The sequence below is a fragment of the Cottoperca gobio genome, chromosome 14 (assembly GCF_900634415.1).
Source record: "Cottoperca gobio chromosome 14, fCotGob3.1, whole genome shotgun sequence".
Taxonomy (NCBI): Eukaryota; Metazoa; Chordata; class Actinopteri; order Perciformes; family Bovichtidae; genus Cottoperca; species Cottoperca gobio.
In genome coordinates, this window is record NC_041368.1 from 19,646,202 (window position 1) to 19,666,087 (window position 19,886).

Genomic DNA, 19,886 nt, shown 5'->3' on the forward strand with positions numbered 1-19,886 from the left:
AAACAAATTGGTCTAGCAGATATTGATTTTGAGGGATTTTATACACGGGGAGGATGTACTGTTATTAAAATGTCTTCATCTTTAATAGCTCTGGACTCTGTAGCCTTTTGAACATGGACGATTTTTCTTTTTAACCTTTATTTATCATTACACTCCCCCTCGGGAAGCGCTCAGTACAATCTCCGTTGGATCCACTAAACGGCTCCAGTGGAACAGGTGGGTGGTTAAGCGCCTTGCACAAGGACACCTTGACAGCACTGGTTGAAGAAAGGGGGGAGTATTACTCATTATGTCCTGCAACCAACCAATTTTTCCTGCTCATGTCCAGGGAATTTATACTGAAAAACCATCTCATCACAATCTTGTTTCTCATTCGGTTTCCTGCTCAGAGTTTCCCGACCAGGTTGTGGATATGCACCAGTATCCTTATTTCTATAACCTTAATTCTCCTGCAGCTTTGACCATGTGAGGACAGTATGTTTATAAAAATGAGGTGTTTTTCAGGCTGAATCACTCAAACTCCACTCTGCTAATGTTGTAACAAGCACAGCAATACATCATATGGCCCCCACTTGTAACTCCTATTAACCAGACATATGTTTACCCTCCCTCTAGTTATGTGGAGGAAGCTTTCATTTTTGTGAGCTGCCAACAATGGCAACAGGTGTGTAAAGGCCCGGTCCTTAAACCTGTTGTAAAAAAAAGAAAAAAGAAAACTGCCCTTGCTGATGCATTCAAGGACACTTATGAACCAAAGACTTGGAGTGTGCAGCAGAACAGAACACTGTGTTATAGTTTGTCTTTTGTGTTTTTAAAATGATTATGTAACGTTGAAAAGAAAATAAATGCAACAAAATGGAGACTCTGCAAGTAGATTTTCATACTGCAATGAACTGAAACAAATAGCTGCCTGGAAGGTAAGAAATCAATCTAAAAACTAATGGCATACTTTGAAAAATAGCTTGCGGTAATGTGAAACATAGATGATTTGTAGTCAATGAGCTAAAACAGAGGTGTAGTGTTTTAAGGCTTGATAAAAACCAAAATTAAGGCCCCGGGACCTGTTGACAATGACTGACATCTCGGTGTGTTCGTAATGGTAGAAAGCATTTGGTGAGGATACAGTTTTAATGTTTGTAATTTTGGAGGGTGGAGAGAAAGCAAATGTTTGAGGTTGTACTGGATTCAAATGGAAGTACACTGAAGAGCAATTGATGCAGTTTCTCATAGGCATCACACGTCAATGATGGTCGAGCAGCTGATACACGCTGTTTGTTGCCATCATAATATCCGTCAGTCTATTTACTCTACAGTTTTACGGTACAGTATTAGCAGTAGATGTTAGTGCACTGAGTTAAGTCAATTTGTTTCAACCAGTACACATGTTTGGGGGATATAGACATTATATCTTCTTTCACAGCTGTCAATATTTAATACAGGCAATGATTTCTCTCTTTTTGCCTCTTGTTGGTCAGATAAGTCTCTCAAACTGCATTTAAACTTTCACGAGGCAAATAAACTCTCCATGCAAACCCAGAATAAAGCAATTCTAGGGGCAGTTTTACAGACCGCGATTCCAGATGCAGGTTGTAAGTGACCCAATATAGGGGCAGCTAAAAACACAGGCAGGCTGACATGCAGGTCTACCTCAAACATCAGTACCATCTGGTTTCTAAGGAGTTTTTGTCTGCCCGCTTTATGTCAAACAAAGCAGTTTTTTCTTTTTTCTATTGGACTCAATTAAGGAAATACAGATGGCTCTAGTTCATCTCCCGTTGACCTGATTTTGATATTTCTAACTTCACATGGCATCAAACAGATTCAGTGTTGGTCAAAAGTTGTATAGCACAGTTTACAATTAATTATTAGTAAAGGATTGTAGCATTGATTAACCCAGAATTACCACAACGTCATTGCACTGAACTTGACACGATGTTCTTTTTTTCTGTTTGTGGTGCTCGGCACTCTCACTCTTTGTCATCCTCACCACGACGGCTCTATCTGCTCCTGTTAGCAACCAGTTCTTGTATTCATTGCAAACAAAACGCTGCAGAAAATGCAATCAAACGCATAATTTCCTGTGGCTGAGTATTATTCCTATGAGAGTGTAGAAACAAATGCAAAACGCGAGACGGCTGAGTGGAGGCTGAACAACTGTTGTGTCAGAGGACGATGGAGATCAGCAACGATAACGTCTCCCTTACACGCACGAGACAATAGCAGGGAATCTCATGTTTATTGATACGACAATATTACAGACAGTTGTTTTAAGGTCTAGTTTGTACATTAGTCTCATGTGGTCCCTTATTTGTTGTCCTGATGTAACCTTCACTGGTCTGAAACAACTGTGTCCTGGCACTGACAGTAATGCCACCTCTTGATCTCAGCCCTGTGTCTGTCTGTCTCTGTCTCTGTCTCTGTGTCTCTCTCTCTCTCTCTCTTTCTGTGTCTCTGTGTGTGTCGCTCTCTCTCTGTCTGTGTGTGTGTGTCTGTCTGTCTCTGTCTCTCTTCTCTCTCTGTCTCTGTGTCTCTCTCTCTCTCTCTTTCTGTGTCTCTGTGTGTGTCAGCTCTCTCTCTGCCTGTGTGTGTGTGTATGTCTGTCTCTGTCTCTGTCTCTCTCTGTCTCTGTGTCTCTCTCTCTCTCTCTTTCTGTGTCTCTGTGTGTGTCACTCTCTCTCTGTCTGTGTGTGTGAGTATGTCTGTCTCTGTCTCTGTCTCTCTCTTTATCTCTCTCCTCTCTCTCTGTCTTTCTCTCTCTCTGCCTCTCTCTGTCTCTATCTGTGTGTGTGTGTGTGTGTGTGTGTGTGTGTGTGTCTCTGTCTGTCTCTCCCTCTGTCTCTCCCTCTCCATGTGTGTGTGTCATGTCTAATGAGGTATGACTACAGTACATATTCCACAGTGTTGTTACTGTGCTCTCCTTTTGCCACCACTGTTGGCAAATCCATTAATTTAGACGGATGAGAGGCTTCTCAGCAGGAAGCTAAATTGATATGCAACTAAATTACACATTTGACTCCACATCTCATGTAAAATGTGGTTCGGCAGGCAGAGTACTGCCAATTAGGTTTTAACTGGTGTCAGCAAGATTTTTAGAGTTCTTAGGGAATACGATTTTCTCACTTTCTCAAACTCAACATTTTTTTCTCACTTCCTCGTCTGCCTCATCTAACAAGTCTTTTACTCTTATCTTAAAATATTAAGTCTTCCCAACTGTGAACTTTACTTCTTTGATTCATCCAGCATACTAAAATGCCTGACACTCATCTACAAAGGCATTTTAAATCGGATGGAAACTACACATAACATTGTGAATGAACGTAGATTGAATACATTCATTCAATTGAAAGTACAAATAAAAGAGTAACATTTATTAAATATGTTTCTAATTTATAAATAAACATTTATTTTGAGGAATAATATCATAAATACTCAGTTTAAATAAGTAGGCCGTTTATTTTTATTTACACCTGCATTCAAAGCTTATCTGATTTAAGACTGTAATTTGATTAGAGCGGCTGAGAACACCTAAGTATCAGCATCGAGTGTTGGATTAACATAATCTATAATTGTCTGTTTGTGTAGGATACAGTGGAAATTTGATCAAATTTGGAGCAGCGCTTTAATGGTTTATTTTTTTTGTGTATTTAATTAAAGCAATATGAAGATAGATGCTGCTGAGTAAGCAAAGCTGACAAAGACCTTACATTTGTATTAATTAGAAGGAAAACACTTATATTAACGTTTACCTGTTTAAATGTTAACAGGAAATATTGAAGGTGTTGAACGCTTGTACTTCCTGCTACTCACTAATGCCACAAATGATGTTTTCACACCTGGCAGATCATTTCTCATCTTATTCAGTCTTTTGAACACATAATTGTCGATATGTACTTCTGTCTTCCTCCCCTTGAGATGATGGCAGTTAATCCACTGTTTGGAATAGTAATTGCTTAGAATTTTCTTCCTCATTATTCATTCATTAATCCCTGTAGATTAGTTATTCCAGATGATGCAATAGACTGCTAACGAAGACTGCTCCCTGCTGCTGCGTTTGGACTTACTGTAGGTGCCAGGATGCCACTAACCACTTTAAATGAGACCTCTTTTCATAGTTTCTCTCTGCCTGTAGTCCTACTGTAGGTTTACTGACAAGTGAATATATGTTGTAATTATTCTAAGTGTGTCTAGTGGTATTATACCCTAAATTATACAGTGAAATGCCTATATGACATACGGGAGTACTCAGATCCTGTACTTAAGTCAAAGTAGTTATTGTGAATAAGTGTGTAGTTGTCGTATTTTAATGCTTTCCAATCGCTTAACAAAAGAAAAGAACGGTAATGGAAGAAAAGAAATGAGGAAGAAAGAGGAATAAGGAAGGCACACAAGAAAGAATAGGAAAGAAGAAAGAATAGATGGGAGAACAGAAGGATATAGGAAGAAAGGGAAGAACAGAAAGAAATACAATGATGAGAAATGAAATGAGAAAGTAACATGCTGCAACTAATAATTATTTTAATTATAAATCTATCAAAATTGCTTGTTTTGTCCGACCAAAGTTATTTAATATAAACTGCGACACGATTTATCTCTTTAACATTGCTGTTCTGACATTCTTCTAGAGAAATTGAGCCGACCCACCATCTTTCACCAAACACAGGGACTTTGGTAATTAAAGAAAGGAACAGTGCTGAACTGTGTTTCCCAAATGCTCTCAAATTAGTCACTGCAGGAGTACTCCAGGGTACATTGTGTTACACAATACTGTACTGTACATGTGACCGACTGGCCTAAATCTGCTTCCCCATATTTTAATACACCCTGCCAGTTAATTCTCCCATTTCCGACTTTAGCTATTTGTTAAAAATGTACCTGAACACGCTACTCCACTTTACACAGGAAGCATGGATTCTAAAAATAACTCACTCACATACATATACATTGATGTAGTCATATGTTGTATAGTTGCATTAAGAGCATGTCACTTGTTTTTTCCTGATCAGTGTGAAAAGTAAAAGTTTGCATCTAGATTACATTTTTAATTTCAGTCTGATATAAACAGGAAGTCGCAGTAGCATTGAACATGAAGGTCTTTATTATGAACAAAGCTTAACCCACTCCCTCATTCTGTTGAAATATCTTATCAACTGTTTTTTGAAGGATAACAGTAAAAAGACACTACTATCACTAGACTGGAGTAGCAATTTCTTTTGAGAATTGAATGGCCTGGCATGCCATGAAATAAAGCAACACATTGGAGCTCAAAGACAGCTCGTCTTGGATTTTTGGGTGGTGAGTGACAGTCTTTGGCATGAGAGGAGGGATATGGAGGCTTGGCCCAGGATCCGGAGGGGGCAGGAAGCCAATGGGTATTTAAATAGCTGTAGATCCAAGGCTTTGAAACATGTCATTTCAGTTGACAAGCTGCTGACTGAAGGACTGGCTCCCACTGTAATGAAATTGTTATGTCGGAAAGCTCTTCATCCCTGATAGGGATACTGTATGAATTCATAAAGAGCACAGTTAGGAAAGGGTTCAATTGGGGAAATAAATAAATAAATATCACAGACTAAAAGTCATCAAAACATTTTTTCGAAGCAAATTCTCTGAAGGGACAAATGTTTTTTAACTGCCTAGCCTCCGATGATAAATTGACCTGCGTTTGTACTGTGGTTATCTCTGTAAATAGTGTGCAGCGGATAGATCAGAATAACTCATTGTCCGTCCAGGTCACCTCTACAACTACAACTCTGACAAAAACACGTTACTGCTTTTTGTTGTTTTCTTTTGCTTTGAGGATTTCCTCCAACGGTGGCAAATGTGTGTGACCCAGATAGCTTTACATAATGAACTGAAGAGGCAAAGTGCAAACAGGAAAGCCATATCAACGGAAGCAAGGCAGGGAATTCAGAAATACCTGTTATTTGTTTGTGTTTTCTTCATTTCCCCCTTCATTAGTTCTGTTTTCTGGTTAATGGCCTGCTCTGCTACTATTTGTACCTGCTGGCAGAGAAAAGGACTCCAGTTGTAAACCTCAAATGAGTCAATATCAGTCCACTGCTGTCAATGTACCTTGGGGCAAAGCATTTGGTATGCAGTGCAATCATGCATTCTGACTCCTTGTTCTGTTTGAGTTATCCATTTCCTCTCCCCTAAAAAAATAAAATAATTGGTCTGAACAGTAGGTCATTAAACAGAAAGGAATTTGATTCAGGATTTTGAAAATCTAACAATCTCAACACTCATAACAATTGTGGGAAGTATTACACTATTAAAGTTAAAATGTTCAATGTAGCAGGAATGCAAATATTATGCAAAGAAAAAACATATGACAGCACATCAAACAATGAAACGCAACACACCAACATATTAATGTAACAACACTGACACAGAACGAGGTCTTACCTACAAAAATTGTTTCTCAATTGAACGTGCAATCAACCTTCCCCAATGAGCCATTAATGAACTTAAAGAATGAAAAGAGGGGACAACATATATTAACCTTTATGTACCAACAAGTAAATGACTGTACTGTAATTATTGGGAGGGAAATGAATGACCACATTATCAACTGATTGCATTGTCTCTCATTAGCTCAGGGGGAAACATAGTCATTATAATTGAGGGCTGTCATCAAAGTTGAAATTGCCTCCCTATGTTTGCTTCGTCTAATGCTAATGAAAACGTCATGATTGTAGAGATCTATTTCACTCGCCTCTTGGTAGACATCCCAGACTATATTAATTTCCCTTTTCATGCAGTGGTTCGATGAAAATGCGGTTAAAAGTCACACACTTCCTGTTTGCAGGAAATCTTCTGCTTGGAATATTTGATAGCATTATTGAATTCCCATTTTACACAGCACTGGAGTACACAAACTTATACTCTTGTTTATCCATTTCTCCTTCCAGTATTTTACCTGGCATGGCGCGCCAAGCCTTCAGCCGATGGAAACTATTAATATTTTGGGGTTAACTCAAAACTGGAATGGGCATCCCACCTAAATGAATGAATGAATAGAAATTGGGGTAAAACCGGCCACCTCTCACTGGAAAATCTCCCATAACCCCCCAAACTAGTCAGAACCTTTCTCGCACAAAGAGACATCTAAAAAGAAAATTGTAGTAAACTTGACGTATGACACTTCAGAGTCATAGTGTTCACGGCTTGTTGCACTTTCAGCATCAGTTGATGTGTAGTTAGATGTTGAAGTTGCTACTTTTATGCGAAGAAAAAGAAAAAAACATCTGTCAAAAGAGACGCCCACACAAAATACTTCACCCTTTGCCACTGAAGGAAAGTTGTGACCTATAGAGAAGAAAATAAAGAATGAAAGATGAAGAGTCTTCTTAGGGCATACCGTCACAGGCAGAATTTAGATGAAAGATAAAATGCAGATAAAAGGGAAGAATCGCTTTCTCTTTGACGGAGGAGAAAGAATAAAAGCCGTGTTCTCGGCGTACGTTCCCGTCTTCCTTTTTGTTCCTTTTTCGGTGTTTTTTCAAGTGGGAAAAAGAAATCGCACCTGCCAACTGGAACATACTTAGTGAAACTGCAAGGACAGCATACAGCGCTATTATTTTAACCATGGTGATAATCATTTGAAGAGTTTCTTCTTTTGCTGCAATTTCTTGCACCTCAGTTATCTTTAGAATTCTGTGGAATTGTTTCCTGTACTGAATACGATGCATGGTTTTCTCTTAAATGCCAAACTAAACTTGTCATTCCATGAATTGTCTTGTCTTTGTAATGATATCAGTAATCCGTGTCTAAGCCGAGGTTTGTAGCTTTGAAACTGACTTTCTTTTCAACAAGTACTTGATGATGGTGTAGTGAGGATGATACAAAGATTGGAGCTGACTATACAGAACAAACTCATCCCCAGAATCCTTAGCCTCTATCCTTGTTGATTAGCATACCATTTAAATATATGATCCAAGGCTTTATTACCAACTGGGGATATGGCAGTAAGCTACCCTAGGGTGCCCTAAAAGTTCACTGTATGTCAATTAGTTTTGGTAATTTGATTAATTGCTAATTTGTCGTAGAATTTGCATCACTAAAGTACTAATAACCTACTCAGTGTTTCCCATTAATAACTGTTTTGGTCCGCCACCATCTAGTTAGGCCCGCCACAGTTTCATAATGAAGTGGAAATATTTTTAGCACTTCTGTACGGGTGGGGTCTGCGCACTCTGCCCAGTTCTCAGCAGGTTAGTGAAAGCCTCTCTGTGTAACTGTGTGAGAGGTTCCCCTGATTGGACCTCTCCAATGTGTTGGCTGGCCCTTGCCAAGCACCCTTCCCAGCTCTTCCCAGGGCCGTGGACTTGCCAACCCACTCGACTATTCTTAAAAGACCCACCACGTCTCCTTTGCCGAGCTTTGTGGTCGGGATTTTTTTCCGAATCACCATTCATATATATACAACCATTGTGCTTATGACTAAATTGTTTACTAGAGCACATAATTGTTTTTCTTTGAAAATGATTGTGTCCTTTCCCTCACAATACAGTGTTGTGCCTAAACCTAATGTTTCACAACCTTAACCAAGCATCAGAGTGTTTGTTCTGGTGAGGATTTTATGTGTTTTATGTACACTATATATAACTGTTTTAGAGGACACTGACTAATGACCTGCTATCAGCGGTGACATATTCGAAAATAATCTTCTAAATTCCAGCTTAAAACCAAGAAGTAGAAAATGACAGAGCCGTCAAGACGCTGTTGAAACTTAAAGTCATTTAACACCCCCACCTCCAGTGATGTGCAGGGGTACTCCAGGACCTTGTGTCATCTCTGTTGGGTGTGGTTACACACTTTTGACCACACCCAAATAAGTCATGCTGGGTCAGAGGGGAAACTGACATGAACTTGTCATGTAGGGATGGACATAAAGGCAAAATGAACACTTTCTCCCCTAAAACCAAAACCTAATCATAAATCGAAAAGTATGTCTGCGAATGGAGACGTGCACAAACAGTTCACCTGTTTGACTTTAGCTCTCACTTTGAGTTACTTAAAATGTGTCATTCTTTCTGTGCCTCTGAAACTTTCCCTGCAAGGTCACTGTGCTATTTGGGCAGGGTAATGCCCGATGTTGGTCCAGGTTTTTCTGTCGCCAGAGGGGTTCAGTTAGGCCACATACGGCCCGGGGCAGCAGTCTCCTCCAGTCCCCACACCCAGGCAATTTAAAAGCTGTATACTCTTGGGATTACCAGGCAATAGTTTGCAGGCCACAGCAAAGGCTGTGAAAGGCCTTGAGATTACTGTAATTTACACTGCAGCTGTAGGGGAACGAGGAAGATGGATGCTAAAAGTGTAATCAACGGCTGAGCATGTTTCCTGTCTCAATCTATTAGTAGGAGACGGGCTTTATAATTATTTTCTCTCGCTAAATCCGCTTCACCAGGGCGGAGGGTGCATGAACAACTGTATTTATATTCCAGGCCTGATTATTCTTTGTGTTATTGTTGTTGACCCTGCACCAAACATACTCTGTGATTATGTGCTTTATGGGTCCAACAGGTCATCATATAGTTAATGACTCTGAAAGCCACTTAAGCAGTACTCTGTTTCTATTACCGCCAAACCTAGCATGCAGGTAGGAGACAGTTTGCTGTTTGACTGGACCGCAATTTGTGAGAAACCACATGTTGTGTTATTGAGCATGAAATAAGTAGAGCAGAAAATAATAATAAATTCCAATAACTGCGGTTATGGCATTGTACATTTCTGCAGTAAAAAGCTTTCAAAATGTCCAGGCAGAAGGAAGCTAATGGAGGCTGTTGGATGGGACTGAATATGGTTCGTTCTCCAGTTCTGCTTACAACTTCGGTCTTTGTTTCTATCTGTTGTGATAATGTTGTACACTACGGACAGATTCAATGGTGATTCGTTTTCTCTTCCAAATAAGTCTGGCTGACTTGTTTAAAACCTTAATCCTTTCATGTAGCATCGGACCTTTTAGCAATGTCACCACACCAAAATGCAGCAGACTCCTGCAAGTTCTTTTCATAGATAAATATAAAGTGTTCTGCTGTTTTAAAGAGAGGAAACTATACTATAGATATACACTTTTGACTTTCGCCTGGTTTTGAGAGCTCAGTAGCTCTCTGTCAGTCAACACGCACCACTGTCCCCACTGTTGGACCTCCCAACAAGGTGTGTGTTCCCCAGTCTAAATAAAGACAAAGAAGCACCCGATACGTGGAGACTGAAAAAGTAAGACAAAGTGAGACACTGATGTTTCAGTCCTTATGACTCACCTATTGGGTGCCTGCTGCTTTGAAAACCGCTCTCTCAGCTATTTCTTTCCCAGCCACTGCCTCTCTTCACAAGCCATTGTTATTGTGAACAATATGCATCACCCGATATGAAGTCTTATTTATAAGCTCCAAGATATCTATTACAATGAGTTGAAACCAGAAATAAAGAGTTTTAAATCGTTGCTATGCAAACCTCTATTGAAATAATCACAGAAATTATTCAAAGCAAACAGCTACAACTCATTAACACATAACCAAACCCAGAACAGCCTCCGTACAGTGCACTTTATACCAATTAAGTGATTAATTAGAACTGATGAGGAACAAAAAAAGTAGTCTTACGACCTTATTTTCAGGCAACCCTTTTAAAAAACCTCTGTACCTGCTGAGTAAATCAGCTACAGTATGATTAAGAACCACTTACAATGTGATCATTAACGCTCAAAGAAAGGAAAGGTGTAAAGAGACACGGCAGATAATGTTACGTGGGAAAATGGGGCTCAGCAAGCTTTTTCACTTGAGCAAAAGAACAGCAGCAGCAGTGTTAACAATAACAATAATGCTTGTCATTTTTATAATCAGTGTTTCAGAGGAGAACATCCTCCACAGAAGGCAATAGGGCAGCTAGTGTAGCTACGAAAGTCTGCATTTCCCTGTCAGTTATACTTCTCCTCAGACTGACGGGATTCTCTGTGAGAGTGAGTAAGTAAGAGTGAAAGAGGGTCGGATCCAGAGAGAGAGAGGAAGAGATATAGGGCGGATGTGTATACTGCTGATGTGCAGTTTGAGACGATAGGCTTGCAGACAGACAGGGTGAGTGAATGTTACTGTACTATTTCTCCTTCACTGCTTTGCCAATAGCTTTGGTGTTGCAATGGGTTTCTCATTTAGTCAGTGCCAAGCTGCACAGACTCTGATAAGGCTTCCCGAGCACACACTGATCCACTTTGCTGAATGTATGGCCAGGCAAACTGGCAGACAGCTTTGCCTGTACTCATGAAATCTAGAGATGTCATTTTAAATCAGTGGGAGTAATGTATTAGCTGAGAAATGCAGGAGTCACTTTAATGTGAATCGTCACTTTTTACTGCTTTTGACACGGGATTATTGCTCACACTATCAAAAACAAGTTCCCAAGAACAGTCCCATATGGAACATTCATTTAGAAAGGACACATGTTGTTCAGCCCATCATTCTGACCATGATATATCACACATGGTCAGCGAACAGCTGATCCTATCAGCTGACTCATCCAATCCCCAGCCACATCCAAACAGCCAGCGAGGTCTTAATAACTTGACAGCTCTTACTCTGCTGATCATTCATGCTGCTGTTGACCCAGGTTGCTGCACATTCCCTCCACCTCCCCAGCCTCCTCCTGCTGTTCTTCGTAGATGGATGCTGCGCAAGCTGTTTCTGAATAATGGCTGGTTGGTTTTGTGCCATGGTTTCATATTTATGGAAATATATGTCTGAGTTTTTTTTTTTTATTGCTCTTCCTGCAGAATATCTCTCATGCTACTTGGATTTATCTGCGGGGCGTCCTCACAGTCTTTTCTGTCAAATACTAATGTAATTTGCAGCAATAAATGCGACTACATTCTTTGACGCATATTCCTGAATTTTAGGGTTAGCTTATAATATAGTATTGTTCATTGTTACGCCTTTCCTGTGCAGGATTACAATTTTGGTTACTATTCATAATCTTATTTCACTCATAAAAGTTCATTGATAGGCAGTTAGAGTTGTTTCAAAGCTGTGTTAAGTTACTGCTTTTATTGTGAAACACCCACAGGAAGTGCCATCACCAAGATTAACACTAACTGCCATTGATCACTAAAAATGCATCCGCATAACAAGGCAAAAGTCAGTTTGTTTTATTACTTATTTCTTCTATAAAATGTCACAGGTTCACAGAACACAAAATACATTTTGTGATTGTTTATTTTGCCTGAAATGCAAAGATATTCAAATACATAACAGTGAAATAAAAATGGAGCAAAGCCGCAAACCCTCACAATAAAGAAGCTTGAAGTAGCACATATTTGGCGTTTCTTCCTATAAATCACTCGAGCAGCTAATCCATCATCAACATTGTTGCCAAGTTTCCGTCGGTAGACTAATTGTTTCAGCATTACCTGAATTCACCCTTTACCTGCTAATATTGAAGGGTAATGTGGTGGTAGTTAGGGTGGTAACTTGTCTTCCTCACTTGTCATACAAGAGACTGTAACGTGAAGTACAAGTTAAACATACTAATATATACAGTATGGGGAATATTGGTAGTAAATTTAGATTTGTTTTAAGTTACAGAAGAAAGTCTGGAGAGACTGAAGCTTAAAGTAAGCCGTTTTAAAACAGCTGCCAACAGAGATTATGCAATATGAGGCTCCCCTGTGACTCGTGTCACCTTTGCAAGATTGGCTCAGTTCCCTCAGGAGCAAAGAGTATCCATCATATTCATAATTATCTGGAAGGGAGGTCCATCACCATCACATATTAGCAGCACACAGACGGCATGGCAGTAAATAATCCCATCATTTCAGCCAGAGGAGGTCAGGCAGACATAAATTTAGCACAGAGCACTTTTACATCCTGTAGGGCATTGTAGGGAGGTTTCATCATCTGAAGGATTGATGCCTCGGATTCCCCTTTTCCTCTCACCATTTTTTAGCCGGAGACAAGAAGTCATCCAATAAGTACAGCTTTTTTGATTCATTCACATCTGAATTGCAGTGGATCCACTGGAATCCTGAAGAAATTGTTCTGGCTAGCAACAATTTACAGCAGACCAACATCAAATCAGTTGTGATGCCTCAGTAGCAGCAGGTCATGCTGAGCTATTAAGAAAAGCCCTTTTGTCAAGTCAGACCCGGAGGACTTCCAGGGAGGAAAAAGTGTTTCACACAGTGTTTAGATTGTTAATAAAAAACATTATCTTTCCTTTGAGTCTTACATGTTTTAAAGGCATATTATTTGCTGCTTATAGATTTGAGCAAAGAAATACACCAGATTTATTTTTTAATGAATCAGATCGCTTTTAACTGTTATTTTACCCAGATGTATTGCTTTGTTGTATTTCTTGCTCACAACAAGATGAAGGAAAATGCTTCTGGTTAACAGAACAATATGGAGGAAATGTAATTGTGTCATTTCTTATCCCAGAAAGTATCTGTCATCTATAATCTTTAAATAAACATTGGCAACATTTGGAAATCTAAAGATCTGTTTCTGCTAGAATTTATTTCAAAAGAAATTGACAGAGTGAACACTTGCACACGTCAGCTCCACATGCTTTTGTTTCATGATTTTACCTTTGAGAGATTCCAGCCCTTTAAATGTCCTTGACTTTCTGTCCTCTCATACAATCCCTTCCCTTCAGCATGGCAGGCATTTTCTTTTCTGGTTCTTCCTGCCTCTGTTTGTTTTTTTTCCCAGCCTGACATTTATAAAGTGTGAGCTTGGAGCATGCTCTGAGCGGTGGAGAGGAGCTCCGTCTCCGGGACATTGGGCGTCCATGGTGCGAGCAGCTTCGGATCACTCACTTAAACAGCTACATTTCAAACTGGCAATAAAGAGAGTCCTGGTCCCTCTAGAACAATAAAACAGTGTTAGAGTCAGGGGTGGATGCACTGTAATACAGACAGATATTTCTCTGCCACTGCCGCAGCTGCTGCGCTCAGCAGAATGAGAGCGACTGAATCAAAGGACATTTGCAGCAGCAAAGAAAGAGAGCGTGATTCACTGTAACATCCAGGTGGAACGTTCACTTTCTCACCATGGCCAGAGGACAGAAGGTTTACCTGGAGGAATAAGGAGGGCATTACAGTCATTTATGACCTTCACCTCTGTCAGTGCAGCAACATTGGTACAGCGTGTCTCCAAATGCTTTTTTAATATATTTTCATTACATTCTTCCCGCTTGTGGGGGCAGAGTAAGTCTGAGCAAAGAGAAAATAGTTCTCTCCATATGTGATAAGATGTAAATCAGTGTGTGGGTGTTAATTTGTTTCTGTCCTTCCAGAGGAGGGACAAGGATGACAGCTAGGCGATGATCCCTCATGTCGGATCCAACTCACGCCTCATTCCCCCCGCAGGAATAACATTGAGCAAGGATTTAGCCAAGACCTTGACTTGACTGCCTGCTTTTAGAGAAGAGTGCACATTGTCTCTGTTGTGTGGATGCGTCCTCGTATGAGTACACGGGTAGCCAGTGTTGAGGCCCGTGTGTGTGTGTGTGTGTGTGTGTGTCATTGTTTCTTTGGCTTTTTGTCTTTGCTTGTGCATTCATGTGTGACTGTGAGCTCTTGTCAAATATCATGCAATCCTCCCAGAAATGTACGGAAGATAACTGAGATTTATTGGATTGATGACTTCCTTTTATAACTTTCTGTTTTCTGCGTTGACCTCAACCACCAAGCTCAACATCCCAACACTTTGATAGATGTACTTGATTACCAAGTCTGAGTACTACAGATTAGAAGCCTTCCTGACCTAAACTAAACTATTTCTCATAATTTCATATTTGCTGTCACTCGCTCCTGTATGCAATTCATCAAAGCAGCGATGGCCCAAAAGTTGTTGTTCCAACGGCCTTGAAATTGTCTTTTGACTCTTTATGAAGCAATGGACTGCCTCAAAATAGTCCCCAACAAAGTGAATATTTACTCCCGTTTTAACGACGTTCCTTAAAAACTACGGTGCCCAACTGCTTTATACTTGTAACCAAGGCCTGTGAGAAAAATATAGAACATTTCCAGCCTCATCTTTTAAGATATTTCCAACAGAGCTACAAAGGAGCTCGCTGGCAGAGCTCTCACCAAAACGACTCACATGAGTTTGAGATCTTCCATCTCTGAGTTTAAGGTCCGGTGAAGTATCAAGTAAATAACTAATACAACTTGGTCAAGGTTATGAGCACTCACACTTATGTTATGGTTATTGGATTTTCCTTTTTTATCTGTCACCGACCTGAAAATCTAATTTTTGTCTTTTCATTTTAGACTTTAGACAAGATGACAATGTTCATACATGTAGAGCTGTATGTATTATAACATCAAGTCACTTTGTTTCTTTCACTAAAGCCCAGCTCGCTGTCCCAGTGTCAGGTCGAACAGTTGAGCTGAATGGAGAGCATGTAGTCTCAGAGGTCATAGAAGACTTTATCACGGGTCACCCTGAGCTTTTCCTGTGGAGGCATTTTGCACACCAGGAAACTTTTTTTGTCCATGTGTGTGCATATGCATACGCATGAACATATGTGCATCTTTAATATGCACTTTAACATAGAGTACCCCAGCAGGAGATATTGTATTTCTGCTGTAGCCTAGTTGAAACCCGTGTTGACTTCCCTGCAGTGACAGTTGTGCTAACAAATGTAGATATGCTTTGCCAGCACTCCCCACGACTACGAGTTTGAAACCAAAAGGAGATGCTGGGATTAATTATTTCTTTTAGGTCCATCCTGTCCCCTCTTTTTGCATTCGTTAGTTTTAATAGCTGTTTCGTTGCCGGAGTAAATTAGGCAATGAGATCCCTTCCCGTGTACTCTCAGAGAGTGGTCTCCTACTCTGTCGTGATAGGGCAAGGACGTCACCTTATGATTTATTCATACGGAGAGTTTTTTCACATTTTGTTCTCATCGCCATGCTTCTGACTTGCACGTAGGTCTCGCTCCCTCCCACCCTCCTGCCAGCACCTCTCCTGCTGTCATCCGGCTCAGTTGATACCAAAGCGAAGGAGGGACATGATAGAAAAGAAAAGGAAAACCTGCTTCTCTGCTCTCCATTATTATCAAATCCCTCATAGCATGGCACAGTCGTGTTTTGCATAATTATTGATTTCAAGTGTGAAGAAAAAAATGCTGAGTGCTGCCCTTGATTAATTTGTGGTCTCTCATTTCCTCGGCACATCCTCATCAGGCAAAGCCTTGCTGGCAAATCAGGAGCGAGACGCCCAGTCTGGTTTGAAACATGAGCTCTAATCCCATAGCAAAAGAGAACAAGACGCTTGAGAGGCTCTAAATGAGGATGTTTACCTTTTGTTTTCATGTGGATCCTAGGATTACTTGTAATTAATTGGACCCCCTGCACCGAAAAGCTGTCAAACTAATTATGCAAACAAAAAACTAACATTTTTTAAACGAGTAAACACTCAAGGACACACACATGCATATATGCGCAAATACACATATTATCTATCCCTCTTGCCCTATTTTTCTCTCCTCCCTCTATAAAACACACAAACACATTAAATGCAATTCACAGCTATAATTCAAAGGCTTTGGCTTGTATAATTGAGGTTAATCAAATGTCTTTTCTCCCATATCTGTGTGTTTGCTTCTGCAGGCAATGCATGCACCATGTCAGAGTACAACAGGCTGAAGAGCATGCTGCTGGATATGCAACCGAAAGTGCTGAAAACTGGAGAAAAGAGCCAGCAAAGAGATATGGAGCAGAAGAGAGCACTGGTGGACACCATGTTCAAATACCTGGATGTGGACCAAGATGGCCGGCTGGTCAGTGATGAGCTGGAAAAGGTGTGTACCAAGCTGAGCCGGATTAATAGGATAGCTGTTTGGATTGGCAGATGAACGGTTAAGACTGATTGAGAAAGACATTTTTTCCGTTCATTCAGTTTTTCTGAATTTAAGGAAATGTATTACCTTAGTTTGATTATGTAAGAGTGTGAAGAAACACAGATTTAAAACCTCGCTCAAGACATTGGGGATAAGAATGTTATTTTAACTCATTTGAAAACAGAATTCTGAAGACAGATCCTCTACAGCAGGGGTGGGGAACCTCCAGCCTCCGGGCCGTATACGGCCCGCGAGACCATTTGATCCGGCCCTCGAGGTAATTCATAAACACACGCAAAAGAATCCACTAGAAAAATAAAATAAAAAATCCAGACAGCAATAGACGGGCAATTGACTGTTTTTTCTGGCCAAGCTCACAACATGAGCGGAACGTGTCATCACATGGTCACGCCTTGTCAAAAAACTTCAATTTTAAACGAGGCTGTCGTTGACATCAGTGAACGCAGCGTGGCGAGTGTAAAACAGAGAAAGGTGGATGCTGGAATGTCGCACTTTCCAGGACAAATGGACGAATGATTATTTCTTTGTGGAAGTAAAAGGCCAGTGTGTCCTAGTTTGTCTGGACGCGCTTGCGGTGATGAAAAATAATCTCGAGCGTCATTACACCACGAGACATGCCGAACTGCACGAGCTGAAAGGACGAGTGCGTTTGGATAAAGTTAACGCTCTTCGGTGGAGTTCGCCCCAACAAGCAGCTCTCTGCAGAGCGGAACATACACACATGGAGAGATAGAGAGGTAGACCACCACACCAAGAACAGACTGTTCCACCACTGCTGTACAATTATCACTGCCATGTGCAATACTCACTTTATTTTCTATCAGCCACTTGGTACTTATATTATTTTTTATTCTATTTAATTATTGTGTACTGCCTTTTTACTTCATATGTTCTTTTGCTGTGACAAGATACATTTCCCCGTTGTGGGACTAATAAAGGATTGTTGATTTCTGATAAAACAGAAAGATACATGGATATAAAAGTTTATTTTTTGCACAGCATAAAAGAAAGGTTAAATGAATGGGCTGCGTCTTAAAAAATGTTGCAGAGGTTATAAGTTCAATAATTAGTACGGCCCTCGAAGGATGTTGTAAAAAATAAAATGGCCCTTGATAGGAAAAAGGTTCCCCACCCCCTGGTCTACAGGAAGATATGAACCCATCTCTGCTCACATTGGATGACAATCAATCAGATATCTTGTTCTTTGTGTGTCTCCCCACCAGAGTTATTACTAGGGATGTCACGATTACCGATACTTTGGTACCCGGAGACGAGTTAAAATCTGATAGGATGCAGTAAACTCACTATCGACGCCTCCTGGGGACGCACTATATTTTTTTCCTGATAGTGCTCTGTCGTGAAAAACAGATCTGTGTTGAAATCGGCAGCAGGAAAACTAGTTAACTTTCGACTGCAGCACAGTCCTGCTTGGCTCAACAGAGCTAACGTTAACAGAGCGAGGTTCCATTTAGTCACATTATGATGTGTTCAAGTTCTATTCAGAAAAAAATAGTATTGGACGGTGGTACATTTAAAAGTTATCATAATGTGCTCAAATGTAATCTTGTAAAATGTAGTTTTGGGCAAACAAATCTTGAATAAATACAGTTAATACAGTATCAACTAGATTTCTGGTATTGTGACATCCATAGTTATTATTGAACGTTAAAGACCACGAGGTCAAAGTATAAACTAGAGTGAGCGACATCTGGCTGGAACATTTAATCAGTTAGTTTAACAAAGAAAGATGTTTACTGGGGTTATATTACCACCCGGGTCTAATGGGGGAACTGTAGAAAGGATTGGCATTGACAGTAGCAGTGTGAGGAAATTAAATTATTGTGGGCATCATCTGGTATCAGGAAATGGCATCAGAGTTGGATGTTAATTAGACTCTTTCCAACCAATGCTGTGATCTCAGCGACTTCTGCCAGAATGCAGTGAACCATGCTAGAGTCACTCCTGACTGCAGACTGGGACCCGATGGGTAAATTGTCAAATACTTTACGGTCTAATGTCTTAACATTTTAATGTGCTGCGGCTCCTTATCGTTATGTCGAAATTGAAAGAGAGTGGCAGTATGATGCAGCAGAGAAAAGAGCAAATTAGGGGCTGAAGAATAATAAGTGCAACTAAATGTAGTCTCAAAAATGCCACAGTAATTAATCTTCTGTCATCTCTCTGCGGCTGTAAATGACAACACGCTTTGTCCCCTTTTTAAAATTAAAAAGATTGAGTGATTTTTGGTTCTAGCAGCACATATAAATAATCAAATCCCTCTCTGGCAGATCTGCTCTAAAAGATCTAACAAAAGATTTTGGTCAATCACAGCTGGCAATTACAAATGCTGACATGTTGCCAGGAAATCTTTAGATGAGACATTCTTATCCTGTAGGAATTCATAAATACAGTTTCACAGAGATGATGCTTTTTAGAACCAAAGGAATTCAAAGATGAATTTGTGTCATCCATCCAAACTGTCTCCATTTTGGGATTTATTGTCACAGAGGGTCTTAGAGAGTAAAGTTCTGTACTTTGGGTTTGAAATATTTTACTTAAATGCTTAAGGACAGATCAGTCTGTGTCAGTGAACACATGGCTGCAGTCTGCTGTAGGCAGCAAGAGGAGAAACAGTTTGTCACATCCCTTAATCTGCCATGTCACATGTGCAGCTCCATACAGAATCAATTGGAGGAGATATATTTTTAGGCTTTGAAATCATAGCCGAAGGAATTAAACATTGAACTTGCATTACCTCGTAATAGTCGTGTTAAAAGTTTGGCCTAAAAACACTCTTTATGTCAAGAACACTTAACAGAAAATAATCTAATTGTTTCTTCAAATGAAAGAATCCTAATGACTAAAATAAAGACGGTCGCGTAGAGTCGCATCATTAAAACGTATAAGGTAGCATCACGTGTCTTAGATTATTAGTTACCACGGGTCTACTTTGATTTAGATACGTCCAACTTACTCACATAAAGTCAAATATAACGCTTCCTGAGATTTGAGCTTTGTTCAGT

General features: G+C 40.1%; 1 protein-coding gene across 1 annotated transcript in view; it reads left to right on the plus strand.

The window, feature by feature from the left end:
- The window catches only part of fstl4 (follistatin-like 4), a 184,693-nt gene that overhangs the window by 105,449 nt on the left and 59,358 nt on the right, over nt 1-19,886 (plus strand). The window contains exon 5 of the mRNA XM_029449037.1: nt 16,613-16,803. Within this exon, the coding sequence (XP_029304897.1) occupies nt 16,613-16,803 (191 nt within the window). The remainder of the gene's footprint in view (nt 1-16,612; nt 16,804-19,886) is intronic.